A 16,615-nucleotide genomic window follows, 5' to 3' on the forward strand; every position below is an offset into this window, starting at 1 on the left:
TTTAAAAGTGACATATTTAGCTACATAAAAATCCAAACTTATGATAAAACAACCATAATTAAAGTCAAAGAAAAAACTACAAACTCTGACATATGACCAAAAATTTCCTTAAACTTCCAAAAAATTTCTAACATAAAAAAGACCACAACCCAAAAGCAAAAAAAAAAAAGTAAATACAAATGGCTAGTAAATACATGAAAGTGTTCAACCTCATTCATAATGGAATGCATATCAAAACTGTGAAATACCATTTTTCATTAATCATTTTGACAAAAACTAAATATATTAAATGAAAAGACAAGATGCAGAATAGTGTAGGAAAGGTAAGTTTGCATTTATAAAAAAATAAGGAGAAATAATACACATACGCAGAGAAATATTTTGGGAAGCTACTCAAAAAACTTAAGTGATTGCCTCCGCAGAGTTCAAATGGGAAGTGGGGAGAGATAGGAAAGCAGTTTTTTTTTTCCACTCTGAATTTTTATTATCCCATGAACATGTGTAACTTTGACAACTTTTTTTTAATGAACCCTGCAAAAGATCATCTCAACTAAGGCACACTAAACAATAAAGACACAAACTTCAAGGCAGTTTTTTCAGACATTTACTGAACACAAACACCGTTTTTTCCTTTTACACAGCAAGATTGTTAGTTTCAAATTAGCTGAGCTATTCGTACTGTCAATTGCCATGAAATTAAAAATGATTCTACATGTCAAACTCAAATAGAAAATGTCATGCAATATATAAATCACTAATAGACCTCCAGTGCAGTCAGCAAGTTTACTCTGTTTATTAAAGTTACGTAAATGGTTTGACAAAAGTGCACAACAGAATGACATCACTGGTTTGTTATAAATCACAGTGAATTACCAGAATACAAGGAGGATTGCAGGATTGGGGTGGTTATTATAAAGGACAGATTAAACCAGTCAGATTATACTCCCCATTTAGTACCTCTGAAAAGATTGGATAAACTGAGTTTTTTTCCTTATCTTTTCTCCTCTACCAATTACCAAGCAACAACAACAAAAACAAAAACAAAAAGCCATGCAAAATTTTATATCACCTGATAAAAACAGATACAAAACCTGTTCACTTCATAACTTGGCAAGCTTGTATCTTCCTTCATTTTTCTGATTGTTCCATTCATCATGACTCACCTTAAATGAAAAGCTGTTAATAATTTAGCAATACTCACCCTTGCACACACATCAAGATATATTCCCCATAACCATCAAGTCACTGTCCCTTCCCTATATATTAACACAAATGTACACACCACAAACCTAAGACTAGAGACATTTACTTTACAGTTTTAAAAATTAATATATCTATCACCATTACCAGTGATTTATTTCAGACCCCATATTTGGGGGAGGGGATACTGTACAAACCAGCCTATCTAAAGAGTTGAGCAAGTCGCCAAAATGCCTGAGAAAGCCCTGCAATCTGACCAACATAATTAGGAGCTTTCTACTTTCCAAAGAGGGTATCCAGAGCAGAACTGTACATTTTCAGAACAGAAATGAACACACAGCATAAAATCTATAGACCAATAACTTTTCACAGAGCAACAGACAAGAGTTTTGCTTTCTTTAATCCATTTTAGTGTTACAGTATAATCAGTGCCTTGGTTGAGGAAAACAGAACAATCATCTGTATATTGACACAGGTGGCTAGCCTGAAAAGGAACATTTAAGATTTTTACAGAAAATCTATCATAAAAACAAGTTGTTTATAGTTCTATCCATCTATTCACTAGTTCAACCACTAGCTGCTTCTAAACCAGTGAACTGTGATCTAAAATCTAGCAACTAATTCCTTACCCCACCCCATTCCAAAAAAAGAAATGCTTCTGCTTGAATAATCCAAAGTGGTCTTACTCATAAGTAGCTGCCTCAACTATGGTGGAAACTGGTGACAGGGTATTGTCCCCTTGGGATTTAATTTTTAAAGACACTTGCCAAATACAGAGTTAATACTTAGGGAGCTGCTGCACCCCTCTCCCCCAACATATTTTACTTCAAATACTACTGTCATACCTGTCTAACTTTCTCATGATTTCCAGTTATTAATCATCTATTAGTATAATGAAATAAATCCTTCCCAGAAACAAGCAAGACCAAAGCCTGCAGATCATCTGCTTTTGGGGTTTTGTGTTTCATGTTCCTATGGCAAAGAACCTTAATGTAGTTGGACTGTAGCCTACTAGACCAATCCAGGGTGAACGGAAAGAAACTGGTCAATGCCAGTGTTCTTATGTAAAAATTTTCCCCTTATCAACTGAGAGGATGAATTTGAGGCCCATGCCTTGAGTTAAATAGTTACCTAAACTCAAGAATTCAATCTCACCAGCTGTATTAAAAGGGCAAAGCCCAACTAAATTTCACATGGTTTGCAAATGAAAGCATCCACTGAGCCTCTAGTTCATCCAAATTTATATGTCAATTACTGAGCAGGACTAAGAAGTTTTGATTGAATTGTAATGCTATCAAGAAAGAATTACAATACAAGCAATACTTCCACCAATAATAAATATAAAATGACAAAAGTGACTGGAAAATGGAGAAAAACCTACATTTCTCAGAAAGCTGAAATGCAGAACTATCACCTTTCGTACCTATTTCTTTTCCTTAAAAAAAAAAAAAAAGAAACAAGTTTGGGAAGGATTTGATTAAACATATTTTAAAATAATTCTACTATAAACAAATGTTTACAAAAAATAGGCATGTAGGTTACTTGTTTCAAGAATGGTTTATACAGGTGTTTCACAGTACATATTGGGATTTATTTTACAAGACAGTGCAAAATGTACTACTACATTATAATAAAAAAAAAAAAAATCCTCAGTTACCATTAGCACAGTTCATAGTTTATTCCATTGTCTTCAAATTTTTCTTCAACTTTGCCAGCAATTCAACCAGCAGTTTTCCTTTCTCCAGCATTCAATCCTCCTTTCTTAAAAAAGCTGTCATGAAATTTCAGGGTCTCAGTATGCACATATAAGCATTATCCTCATTTTATAAATAAGTAATATCTAAAATAGTGCTGATTCTGGGTAGCCAAAGGGACAAAATATGTTTTTAAAGCATGCAACATTATCTGATCGTTTAAGTTTCGGTGTCTAAAAATCATATACATTAATAATGGCACCAACTGAATACCAAGTGTCATAGCTATTCCTCAAAATGTCAAATAAGCGGGCCTTGAAGTCTGAAAAAATAAAGGGGTTGACCTGAGCCATGGAAAAGACATGATTCACTCACCTTGAGGAAGTGCTTTTTCGTTTTCAGGCCACCAGAGCTGCCAAGAGCAAGGTAAAGTATTTCCTTGATTCGCGCCAGGAGAATCAAGGCCAGTACTTTCAAATGCAAGTTCATTCAAATACTTCCCTAATACATTCTAAAAACTTTCCTTGTTAAATCTCAGGTTAGGAAAACAAAAATCTATTACCATGGCAGAATTTATCATCAGAACATTTCTAACTGAAATAGGAAGACACTTGAAGTGTAACTACAGCAACTGTAAAAGTATCTTGTTTTCTTGGGGGTGAAAGTCTTTAAAGCACCCCCCCTTCCTCCCGTCCCACCGTTCAGAGCATTTCATTTTGTGGGGTATCTCATTTTATTTAAGGCCCTAGGTGCTAATTTTGGCTTGGTCATTGTTTTATACTGATCCAACTGCAACCTTCACAAAATAATATCCACACACAAAAGGTTAATTGAAACCTTATAGGCTTTTTTTTTTAAGTTTGTTTATATCTGATGTTGTAACATCATTATAATGCTTGTTATTAAAGAAAAAAAAAGCTGCAGGTCTTTATTTATAGAACCATGCACTATGAGTAGCTAAGGCATTCATTTGGCACTAGAGAGAAAAATACAGATAAAGCTAATTTTACTTTTTCATTTTTAACATCATTAAAAATAGGTGTTTACTTGAATTTCTGTGATGCTTAAAAATAATCACAGAATACTTTTAGTCTGCCAGTTAAAGTGTTGCAGTTAAAACAAAACAAAAAATCCATAAAGGCCTCTGTATAGCATAAGTAATGTTTTGTGGTTGAAAAATTTGCAGCTCTCAAACACTTTTCAAAGTGGCATTATGAGTTCTTTTCATCATCAAAAACATTTAATTTCTCTATACCACACTAGTGATTTTTTTACTTCTTGTAACAAACTAAGTAAAGAAATGTGAAAAAATTAAAAATAGGTAGGCACCTAAAATGCCCTCTTGAAAAGCAGCTTCCAATTTTTAAAAGATGCCACACAGGAGGAAAGAAACATGGGGCAAAAAACAGAATAGATAACTATATTGTGACAATTTGTTTCATAAGAAAACACTGCATTCATAATGTCTGGGAGCTGATTCAAATGCAGACTGCCACAATTTAGATAAATTACATTAAAACAAAGACCTTAAAGAACTTTGGAATTCAAGTCTGAAAGTGAAAAGTCCATCAGTAATCTTAAAAACTACTGGTTTAAGATTGCTACTACTTTGTAAATACCTCCAAATGTAATGAAACAACTTCAATGGATTTATATAACTTTATAAATTTGTAACTAAGTTAGCACATTTTTTTCTGATTAATCTGCAACTATATATTTTTGAAATCCTCTTAATGTTATGATGTTATGTTTCATTCTACATAAATAATGGAAGAGTGAAAATTATCTACAGCAGTTTGGCCTGTGAAGAACAGCTGTGTAGCCCATTACTTTTAATGTTCCTTTTTAGTTTTTTCCTCATTAAATCCTCAGAACTGCTGCACAGATAACAAACCAACAAAGGCTTTTCACAGAAATACTTTTGTAGGTAGCTTTTCAAAACATTATCAACTTCAAATCATAAATGTCCCCTTGACACATAAAATATATTCATTCCTTAAAAAAAAAAAAAAAGGAAGAAAAAAACCAAATAGTTGTAAGTGGCCAATATCCAAACACCTTAAGTCATAGACACACCTAAACAAAGTGGCTTTGCTTAAGGTGTATCTGAAATCAATTCCCATTTGAGGCAAGAAGACCAAATATAGAACTAAGGAAGGATAGACTGGAAGGACAGTGGAAAGAAAAGTAGAATTTATGAACACATAATTCTATTGTCTGTGATTAAAGTCCTTTACTTTTTAGCACCACATTAAACGATTTTACATATCCAGTCACTTAATGAAATCCAACAAACTCTTCCAGAGTTCTGGGGATCTGGTCTTGGTAGTTAATGTCATTAGCCCGAACTGCTCGGGCAGCCAGGCACTTGAGACTCATCTTCATCTGAGTTTTAAGTAGTATTTCAGATACCCCAGTTGTACTTTTGTCTAGCGGAGTCTTATTCTGCTTATTTGTCATGTCAGTGTGAGCGCCAGCTTCAACTAGGCTAATGATAATTGAGTGCAAGGTCAAAAAATCACTGATGGGCCTGTTGTACTGAACGATAATATGAAGGGCACTGTTTCCTTCGTTGTCCACAGCATTCACCTCAGCACCACAGTCCAGCAGGAGCTTTGTGACAAGTGCGTTTGGAAAGCTGCAGACGTCATTGGTGTGGAAATCATCGACTGGCGTATTCGAGTTGACTGCTAGATGCAGTAAGGTGAAACCTTCACGAGTTCTGGGATCAAGGTGAATCAGGTTGTAGATCTGCTTGTTAATCTTGCACTGATCTTCTTCGCTGCACTGTGTTTTGGTAGAGATGCATACTAAATACAGAAAGGTATAGAGATTACATTCATAATTGTCCATGGCATTGTGGACATCAGCATCTGGAATATTTTTTACTCTGTTCATACTTTGTTCTATTTCCAAAACACTGCATCTCAAAACACACTCTATATCTGGAGCCTTCACAGTTTCATTTAAATGTATCATCTGTGAGAAAACTTGAGCAAATCTAAGAAGATCCTTATGGGTATTCCTGTTGCCTTTCTGCCTGAGGTGTAGTGCATGAAGCCACAACTTGATACACTGCTCAAATTCCATGTTATCTGCATAAACAGCTCCCCGGTAAATGATGGGATGGGAAACATCAATATTGTCAGCACCTAAAATCCGTTCCCGAACTATAAGGCCTTCCATGTGAAGAGCATCTCTGTCTTGCCGAATAGATTCCAGTTCCTGAGGATTTCTACATTCAGTTCTATTCCCATAGGCATGGATTGGTGGTAGAACCTCTTTTTCAAGAATGTTGTCACCATCTTGAAACCTCTCTAACATGGCTAAATATAAATAGTGGTATGTCTTCATGATGTCATAGTTCTCACGGTCATTTGCAAAGGAGGCCCCCAAGAGTTCCAAAGCTTCAATCCGACTTCTTCGGTCACAATCAGCATGAGAGAGCAAAAGTTCAACAACATCAGCTTTACAACTTTCAGCAGCTACTTTTAATGGCGTCATCCCATGCCCATTCACTACTATAGCAGCTCGCCATTTTATCAACTCTTTCACAATATCTATGTGCCCAGCTTCAGCTGCAAAGTGTAATGCTGTAGCTCCACAATGTGCTTTAGCATTGGGATCAGCACGTTGTTCTAAAAGGTATCTGACTACATCAGTGTGTCCCTTATATGCTGCAATCATTAGGCAAGTGTTGTCATACTTGTTGGCAATGCTGATGTTGGCATTATTTTCAACCAAGTATTTAACAATGTCCAGTCTGCCATCAAAGCATGCTGCCCGCAGAGGGGTGGAGTTAGTAACTGTGGTATGGTTCACGTTGGCTCCATGACTGACTAGAAGTTTAACAACTTCAAAATGTCCTGCTCCTGCTGCACACCAAAGAGCGGTAGCACCATCAATGACATACCTATACATGAAAAGAACAAACTATTAGAAAATGGAGGCCATAAGCACTAACATAAATTTAAAGGATGCATTCATCATGTACACTGACCAAGACCTGGCTCTCCAGAATAGTAATAAAACATCAGTTTTTGTGAAAATAAAATCAGAAGATTTAAGTGAAGCATACCATAGTAACTTGTTCCCAGTATGAGCTCAATAAATGTTAGCTATTATTGTTTTTACTAAAATATATAAATCTATTTTAAAAAACTCTTAAGAATTACCAAGTTTCTATTGGCAAAATTAAATAAATTTCAGATAACAAAGAGGAAATGTATGGAAGTTTGTAACTTCTTTACCACCACGTTGATGCACTGGCTCTTAAGAGCACAGCACGTTCTTCCTTCCCAGTAGCCCCTACGTACCACGGTTTCTCTCAATAAGTCAGTATTAAAGCCACCCCAATCCCTACATAATGTTGTGCTAGAAACTACTTCAGGAAGAAAAACTTAAGCAGATAATATTTTCCTAAGGTTATCGAAGCTAAAAATTATACTTGACTCTATAATAGCAATGAGAATGAAACCATTACTACTCCATACAACAACATTAATGTATCATGTAAACATAATGCTGACCAAAAGAAGTCAAATGAAAACAGTGCATATTGTGGTATCACATGTATATACCTATCTGTAGTGTTAAAAGTCAGGATACTGGTTATCTTTGGGGAGAAGAAGTGAATGAGAGGAAGCACAAAGGCAACTTTATTAAACAAATATGTTCACTTTGTGAAATTTTTATACACTTATTAGTGCATTTTTCTATATGTATGGTATACTCCAATTAAAAAGTTTAAAATATACACATATGTATCTGTATGTTCCTCAAACCAAACCACTGCAGGGTGGTGGCTACATAGTAGATATTTAGGAAAACTCATCAAACTATACACTTAGGATTTGTGCATTTTACTGTATGCAAGATACACTAAAAAAATGTAAAGCTTTCTGAAGTATCTTTTTAAAAATACCATTTAATTGTTAATTGATTTTTTAAACTAAAGAATGAATCAAGAAAATAAAATGTTACTGCCTAAATTGTACCTTTTGCAAACAATTTGCTTTAACTAAAATTCACTTATATTTTTACTGCCATGATTATACACACAAAGTTCAATACAAGAAAAATTTTCAGTCAAAAAAAAAAATACCATTTACAACAGCATGAGAAAATGTCAATATCTAATGAATCTACAAAACACTCCTAAGGTAAACAGAGAAGACCTAAATAAATGGAGAACTATTCCATGTTAATGGTATGAAAGTCTAGTGTTAAGATGTCAATTCTCCCCCAAAATGATCTACAGAGTCAATGCAATTCAAATCAAAATCCCAGCAGAGTGTGCGTGTGTGCGTGTGTGTGTGCATGTGTAAATTAACAAGCCAATGCTAAAGAGGACATGGGAATGCAAAGCACCTAGAATAACCAAGATAATTTTGAAGGGAAATAAAATTGAAGGACAAACTACAATAATTTAAATAGTGTGCCAAAAAAAAGAGTGGAACAAAAAACAAAACTACAGAAATATACCCATACAGATAGAGTCACTTAATTTATGAAGGCTCCACTTAAATTCAGGTAGAAAGAATGTTTTTTTCAATAAATGATGCTGGAGCAACTAGATATCTGTATTGGAAAAAAATTAACCTTGACCACTATACCTCACACTATAAATGAAAATTAGAAAAGTAGCATAGACCAGAAAAGCTTCTAGGAAAAACTCATAACCCTTGGGTTGGTAAACACTTATTAAATAGAATACAAAAAAACAAAAGACCATAAAAGAAAAAAATTGATTTATTAGACTTCATTAAAATTAAGAACTTCTATTCATCAAAAGACATCATGAAAGAAAGCGAATAGGCAATCCACCCATTCAGGATTTACAATAGTTATAGTGGACAAAGGACTAAGAATACATAAAAAGTTCAATACAAACAGATAAGAAAATGGCAAATAACCCAATTTTAAAATGTGCAAAAGAATTAACAGGGTACTTCACAAAATAAAATATCCAAATGGCCAATAAATACAAGACTGACCTGATATTACTAAGTTTGGTGAGGGTATGGAGCAACTGAAACTCTCATTCCTGATGGAAATTGATGTTAAGAATGTAATTTAGTTCACCCGCTTTGGGAAAACTGGCAATATCTATTAAAGTTAAACATACACCTACTCTATGACCTAGCAATTCCACTCCCTGGGTATACATAATCAAGAGAAATGCATGCGTATGTCCACCAAAAGACATACACAAGAATGCTCAGAGCAGCTTTATTCATAATAGTTAAACACTGGAAACAAACAAAATATCCATAAACAGGAAAATGGATAAATAAATTGCAGTATATTCATATAATGGAATACTACTTGGAAATATTTTTTTAAAAAACAAATAAAAAGAACAAACTACTGATACATGCAACATCAACAAATATCATAGACGTTATCTCATAGACAAAAAAGTCAGACACAGAAGATAATATACTGCCTGATTCTATTTACGGAAAGGTCAAGTATAGGCAAAACTCATCTATGGTGATGGAAAGTCAGAATAATCATTACCTCTGGGAAGAGAAAAGGAATTGACTGAGAAGAGGGACAATGGAAACTTTTAGGGTGGTAACAGTGTTCTATATATTGATCTATATATATATATATTATATCTATATATTATTATATAGATGCAAACATATATAAAAATTCATCAAGTTGTACACAAGATTTATGCATCTTACCAGATTTAAATTATACCTTAATTAAAAGTAGAGATATTTTTTAAAAAGAGGCACACTCACTTTAAAGGAAAAGTTTAAATGAACACAAATGGCTTTTATCAAATACTTTCAATGTACCAAACATTATATTAAGCATTTATTATGCAATATATCTCATTTAATCCTCACAACAATCTCTTCCCAATAACTCTATCAGACAGGTACTAATATGCCCATTTTTTAGATATATAACTAAAAGGTTCGCATGTGGTTACAAATACTAAAGTACTCTGAAACCATGAAATGCATGGTACATATCACTGTTTCACTTTAAAGAGCATTTTTTCAAATTGATCATTAATGTAATCTATCAAAAAAACATATATAGTTAGTACCGTTACACTTCTATAGTTACCATGTTTTCTTGCACTACTGTTCTTTAAAATGTAAAATTATTATGCCAGGGACATGAACCTTAACTATGTAAAACTCAAATCAAGAAAAATTACATGAAAATAAGCATTCACATACATTTTCTTTACCTCTCACAATAACCCTACAAGTACTGCCCCCATTTTAAAGACAAAAACTGTGAGACAAAAAGTGATTAAAAGATTCTTCTGACCTCAAACTTTCTAAAATTTATAATGTAAAAGTAAAAATTAAATTACAGGCATGTACTTCACTTGGTTTTTAAAATGAAAACTAACTGGTCCATTTAATATTTTGCTTAGCATAGTCTAATAATTCTCCTTTTTTTTTCCTTGAGCTATATAGTGATGTGATATGAGCCTCAAAAACATTTTGATTATCTACTTTTATTGAGCCCAATTAAATTTTAGTAAAGTATTTTTATGACAAAAAATATATTGCAGAATGTTTTATAAAGGACTAGATCTTCAGCAATGTAAGCCTTGGTAAATTTAGAATTTCTACACCTAAACCAAAATATTGAAAGATTAAAGAGAATTATAATCCTAACATCTATGACATTCTTCAGTCTATAAAACTAAGCTAAAATTATAACAGCATATTGCCTCAAAACCAAATCCCAAAATGAAGTTATAAAAAAATTAATACAACACTTTCTTGGTTCCTATGGGAGAAGCATTGCAGACAATGATCTTTCGAGACTCAGTCCAAAATTGCAATGCAAACTATCTCATTATGTATTTCATCTTAAAATCAAGAGACTATAATCTGATATTCACCTTTTGAAACAAAAAGTATGCATTAGACAATGGAAACATTTCATGATAAAAGACATTTCTGATCACAAAACTAAGCTAATCTATTTCCTAGTTCAATTTAAAATGGAAAGGCTTCGCTGAAACATTTGAAGTGGGAAAAATATTCATTAAATGTAAATGATGAGCACTTTATTTTAGCCCAAGTCCTTAAAATCATTCATTAGATCAAATGTAGTCCTTTGAAATAAATAATTGCCAATGACTTTCTAAATGAAGTCACTGAGAGTTCAAATGATAGTGTGCTCTTCATTCCTTTCCCCTACCCGGACATTTATTAAAAGTATTAGCACTAACACTGACTTTGAAAGTAAGAGCACTCAACAAAAAGCCTCAGAATTCTCAGAGGTCCAGTTCTCTCTCTCAGCAAGCTTCTTATAGACAGGGGTTCCCCACAACCTGGCACAGAGCAGTCGGGCCCTCAGAACTCAGGCCAGCACAATATTCCATAGTCACATGATACCTCTCCTTTGTTCTGCTCCATTTCTGTAACATTCTTAATAGCATCCCATTCTCCAACTAACTGTTCTTTCATTCCCACTCATGTGACTTTTCTTCTTGTCCACTCATCCACATCAGTTTTAGTCTTTACATGTTGAGCTGTAAGTATAATAAAATCTCAAGTGTTATTCTCAAGGACTCCATATCAAAGTGAGGTTTAATCTAGTTAGGTGGCCCTTTTGCCCTTGAGGATCTATTATGAATCCACTTTAGTTTCCTAAAGTATTATGGAAGTCTTTAGGCAGAACACTTTTTTTTAAGCTATTTTAATTGTCTCTCTCTCACACACACACACACAAAACATAATCACAGATAATTTTTTGTTTAGGATGGAGCTAAGTGAGATAATTTCAAGAAAAATATTAATAACAAAACAGGTGTTGAATGACTTGAAAAAAAAAAAAGTGAAGACGGCATCCATATTACTAAAAATTAAGAAACAGTAACCTAGTTCAGCACACACTGTTGGCCTCTACCTGGTCATCGATGCCAATTGAGTCTAAGGAAGGGGGTTTAGCCAAGTACTTTCAAAAACCAGCCCCCAAGAGGTAAGTGAACTTCATCATCATTAACACCTCATTCAGGCCAACATGTTCACAAGGTTCTGGAAGGAGTTCAAAGTGGAATGACACCTGCAAATAACGCTCTTGTTTTTCTGGTACTGAAATGACAAATGACTGGGATAAATTGCAAAATAATCTCACAGGATGGTGTGAATGGGCAGAAAGGTGGCCATGAACTTTAATTTTTCTCTTTTATCAATATATTGGTAAGCTCCTCAAATATAGAAACTCTTAAATTTCTTTTGTCCTCCACAGAACGTGGCACAGGGCCAGGCCCATCATAGTTATTTAATAAATAAAATGCTAAATTACTTATACATAGCAGGTAATAAATTCATAATTATGATAATCCATAAATTAAACAGATCAATTCAAGAAGGTTCAGATGAAATTGCAAATGATGCAAACACAACATTTGCAACTGCAGTCTCACAAGTTCTTAAAACTTGGTAAGGATCAAGTGTTAATGATCCTTAGTAACAACAAAAGTAGGCTTCCCCCTCTCTCCAGTTCTCCCACAATCTCTTTTTTAGTTGCCCAGCGCAACTGAAACATTGTCATTCCGAGTGCACCCTGCTGCTGCCCCTCTGATCGGAATGCCTTTCCCATACACCTTCCTCACTTCCTACTGTCCTTTAAGACCTGGCTCAAACATCCTTTCCTCTTTGAAGCCTTCCCTGTTTCCCCCAGGCAAAGCTGAGCACTTCCTCCTCTATCCTTTATCAGTAGTCTGAAAGACATAAATACATAACCAGAAATGGCTCATTAATCCTAAAACCCTTATTTGTTTACGTATCTATTTCTTTCTCTCCCCCCACTAGATTGTCCTCCTCCAAGTGGGAAAAGTTTATTATTCATCTCTATATACCCAATCCCTCCCACAGAGCCTAGCACACAGTAGGTGTTCAATAAATGTTTACTTACTGAACCTCTTAATTTCACAGGCCAGGCAAGCAACATTTCTAGTCATTTCAGGTTCTTTCAATTACCACCTCAATAACTTCCTCTACACTAATGGTCGAGGAAGAGAGCATTAAGCAAAGTCTTTCCAAACTCTAGAAAACTATTTTCTCTCCACACTGTTCTCCTTTATCCACATAGGCTTCAGCAATCTCCTTAGCAGCAGTGTTCTCAACAGTGTTATTGCAGACATTGATATCTCAATGGATGCATGTGCCTATAACAGCTGGAATGCAAAATGTAGGTTCAAGGGTCATTCTGCTTCACTCCTCCACTGGGTATAGGCCAGGCCATGGGAATGCAGGATGTTACAGACAGGACATAGAAGACAGTAAAGGAAAGCAAACATAAATCAGGTTGCCATCTTTGGTCAACATGAAAAGGACCATCTCCTTAATGTCTATAGAGATGGAACCAGAGATAAGCCACTACTCTTGGGCTATCGTTTTATTAAAATATAATGTGCTAAAATATTTCCCTCTCATCTATAAAGCACAGGAGAAAAAGATTTGTTATTAAAACCTAAAAAAGAATGAACCAAAATTTAATAATACTCCTAGTTATCTTAAAGAAGAAATGTTTTTTTCAATCAGATTTTAACCAGGCAGCTTTCAATAATCAAAACTGAAGCTATGGAGCTGGGGGAAGGTGCAGAAGTGTTGGACTTCCTCACCTGGACTACTGTTGATGTTGTCACAAACATTGGGACTGGCAGTTTGATGTGCCAAGCCCTCTATCATGGGACTTGCCTTTATGAAGCTCGTTACTGCAAAGGAGAGACTAAAGTTGCATATAATTGTTCCTAAGAGTCTCCCCGTGAGTACCTCTTTGTTGCTCAGATGTGGCCCTCTCTCTCTCTCTAACTGAGCCACCTCGGCAGGTGAACTCACTGACCTCCCCTCTACGTGGGATCCGACTCCCAGGGGTGTAAATCTCCCTGGCAACGCAAGATATGACTCCCGGGGATGAATCTGGACCCGGCAATGTTGGGATTGAGAATATCTTCTTGACCAAAAGGGGGATGCAAAATGAGACGAAATAGTTTCAGTGGCCTGAGATATTTCAAATGGAGTCGAGAGGTCACTCTGGTGGACATTCTTATGCACTATATAGATAACACCTCTTACGTTTTAATGTATTGGAATAGCTAGAAGTAAATACCTGAAACTACCAAACTACAACCCAGTAGTCTGGACTCCTGAAGACGATTGTATAACAAGGTAGATTACAAGGGGTGACAGTGTGATTGTGGAAACCTTGTGGATCACACTCCCTTTATCTAGTGTATGGATGGATGAGTAGAAAAATTGGGACAAAAACTAAATGATAAATAGGGTGGGATGGGGGGGATGGCTTGGGTGTTCTTTTTTCACTTTTGTTTTTTATTCTTATTCTGATTCTTTCTGATGTAAGGAAAATGTTCAGAAATAGATTGTGGTGATGAATGCATAACTATATGATCGTACTGTGAACAGTTGATTGTATACCATGGATGACTGTATGGTATGTGAATATATTTCAATAAAACTGAATTTAAAAACAAACAAACAAAAAAACTGAAGATATATATGTTTATGAGTTGACCCCATTTATATCAAAAGAAAATGCCAGAATAGCCTATGTACTGGTACAGGTCAACAAAATGAATGCAATGAATGAAGCAAAATCTTTATGCAGTTGTAATCTGTAAAACATTTTAAATCCTTTTATGAAAAGAGGATAATGTAAAACCTCACAGCTTGTCTTCAACATCATCATACTGAAAAATTATGTTCAATTAAACCCAGAGGACAAAATTTAACTATGACAATATCCCACCTGGAATAACAGTAAATTATCAAACTTCCCCAACATATTACAGGGTTACATCTAATTAACAATAGCATCATTTCTCACATCTGGTCCGGTGTCATTTTTGTACCTAATATATCTACTCTGAGCAATGTAGAAAAGTCAGAATCATGTCTTGGAATATGTGACTGATACAATCCCTTAACAGGCTGGAGGTGCTGCTGGTACTAGGGCCTTAATTTGATATTAACGCTGCAGCAACCCTCTGAGGGCTTTATCGGACCACTTATTTGAAAAGGGGTGGGGGAAAACTTGGTGGCCAATTAACTCATCAAACTGAGGCCTTCAATGTTAACTGCTGACCTTGTTAATTCCTGAACCCGGTTACAACCTACGTACTGAAAAAGGTAAAATCTGGATAGGCACCCACCTCCTCCACACTGCTTGTTCACAGCCTATCTAGTAGAGAAGGAAAATATCTATTAGATATCAAGAACAGAGGGTGTGGCTATCTACCCACAGAGGGAATAAAGGGTAGGGGCCGACGAGGATGGGCAGCAAAACAGGGAAGGAAGATGAAGTGGACATTAGGGGTCAACAGGAAGTATAAAAAGGGACAAGTGAGTATGTATATAAAAAGGGGTGATAGAGAGGACTCGTGAAGTGGTGGGTGCCATGCGCGTCGGAAAGGAGCCTGGAGTTAGGATGTACCTACCCGTCGAAGCGGACGGTGCCTGTCTGCTGAGTCTGCACCCGGTAATGTTCTAACAGCAAGCGTACCACCTTGGCGTGCCCATTGCGGGCAGCGATGATGAGGGGCGTGGAGCGCTGCCCTCCCTGCTGGCTGACATAGCCAAGCAGATAGCGGATGTCGCTTTCAGACCGGTTGAGAAGCAAGGCGGCCAGAGTCAGCACCTTGCCCTCGCTGGCCGCCTTGTACACATAGCCAGCCAGGCCCTCCATGGCTGCCGCCAACTCCAACACCCGTTTGGTCGCCACCGCTGCTGCTGCTTTGCGCCCCCGAAGGCCGCGTTCTCCAGCACTTCAAACCTGGGCCCTCACTGCCCATTCAACGGGGAGCCGTCGCCGCCGCCGCGCCCAGGCAGCAGCGCGGCCCGGAGAGGGCGGAGACGCAGAGGTGGCCGAGTGCCACGGGGGCACGTCCGCGACCCAGCCCGGACAGGGAGGAGGGCGGTCAGGGCCACCCCCAAGGCCCCAGGCCCCGGCGCTGGGCCGAGGGGATCTCCATGGTGGCCGCCGCCCCGGACCTCAGGCCGGACCCTTCCTTCCTGCGGGCTGAGACAGGCGCGTGCCCGAGGTACGGGTCGCCCGCGGGGTCTCGAGTGGGCCGCGCGCGTCCCAGATGGCGAAAGACGGGCGCGTCTCACCCGATCCGGCCCACTTGTCCGAAGACCTAAAACTTCCTCTGCCTCGGCTCTCCGCCCACTCTGGCTGGAGGAAACCTGCAGGCACTTGCCCACCGGAGCCCGGAAGCGTCAGGCGCTGTCGATAGCTTCAGGAATCAACCGCCAATACGTCCCCGAAGCGATGCGGAACGCTCCCGCGGCAGCAGCCCCGAACTCCAGGCGGGGAGGAAGGCGAGCCTCCGCAGACAGGGCTCGGGGTAGAGGGGCAGGGGGAAGCGGGAGGGACGGTTAAGTGGGGTGTCACCTCTAAAGCTGACCGGCGGGAAAACGCGACAACAGTGAAGAAAGGTTCTGGTGCGTGTTGTCGGCCCATCCCCAGTTTGGGCCTAGATGTCCTCTTGTGTCCTTGACGTCTGAAGCCCCCACCCTTCCCCATATATCCCTAAGGGGTCCCTAACCAAGGAGGGGGCGAAGTGTGGGCGATGAGCCGATCCTACCTGTGGACCAGTGGGGGCCGCCCGTTTTACCATAGATGGTGCAGGACCTCTCTCTGCCCTTGATTGGGGGCCTGACAGGGCCCACTGGGGGGAAAGGGCATAGTCTCCGGGCCACCAAAAT

At 37.6% G+C, this 16,615-nt stretch overlaps 1 protein-coding gene across 1 annotated transcript; it reads right to left on the reverse strand.

Moving 5' to 3' along the window:
- Positions 1-1,583: 1,583 nt before the first annotated feature.
- FEM1B (fem-1 homolog B) lies at positions 1,584-16,270 on the reverse strand. The gene is made up of 2 exons (XM_037833576.1): positions 15,346-16,270; positions 1,584-6,807 (listed from the first exon to the last, which is right to left on the reverse strand). The coding sequence occupies exons 1-2, from the start codon at positions 15,591-15,593 to the stop codon at positions 5,172-5,174; spliced, it is 1,884 nt and encodes a 627-aa protein (XP_037689504.1). The 5' UTR covers positions 15,594-16,270; the 3' UTR covers positions 1,584-5,171.
- Positions 16,271-16,615: the final 345 nt, after the last annotated feature.

This window comes from Choloepus didactylus, chromosome 4, assembly GCF_015220235.1.
Source record: "Choloepus didactylus isolate mChoDid1 chromosome 4, mChoDid1.pri, whole genome shotgun sequence".
Classification (NCBI taxonomy): Eukaryota; Metazoa; Chordata; class Mammalia; order Pilosa; family Megalonychidae; genus Choloepus; species Choloepus didactylus.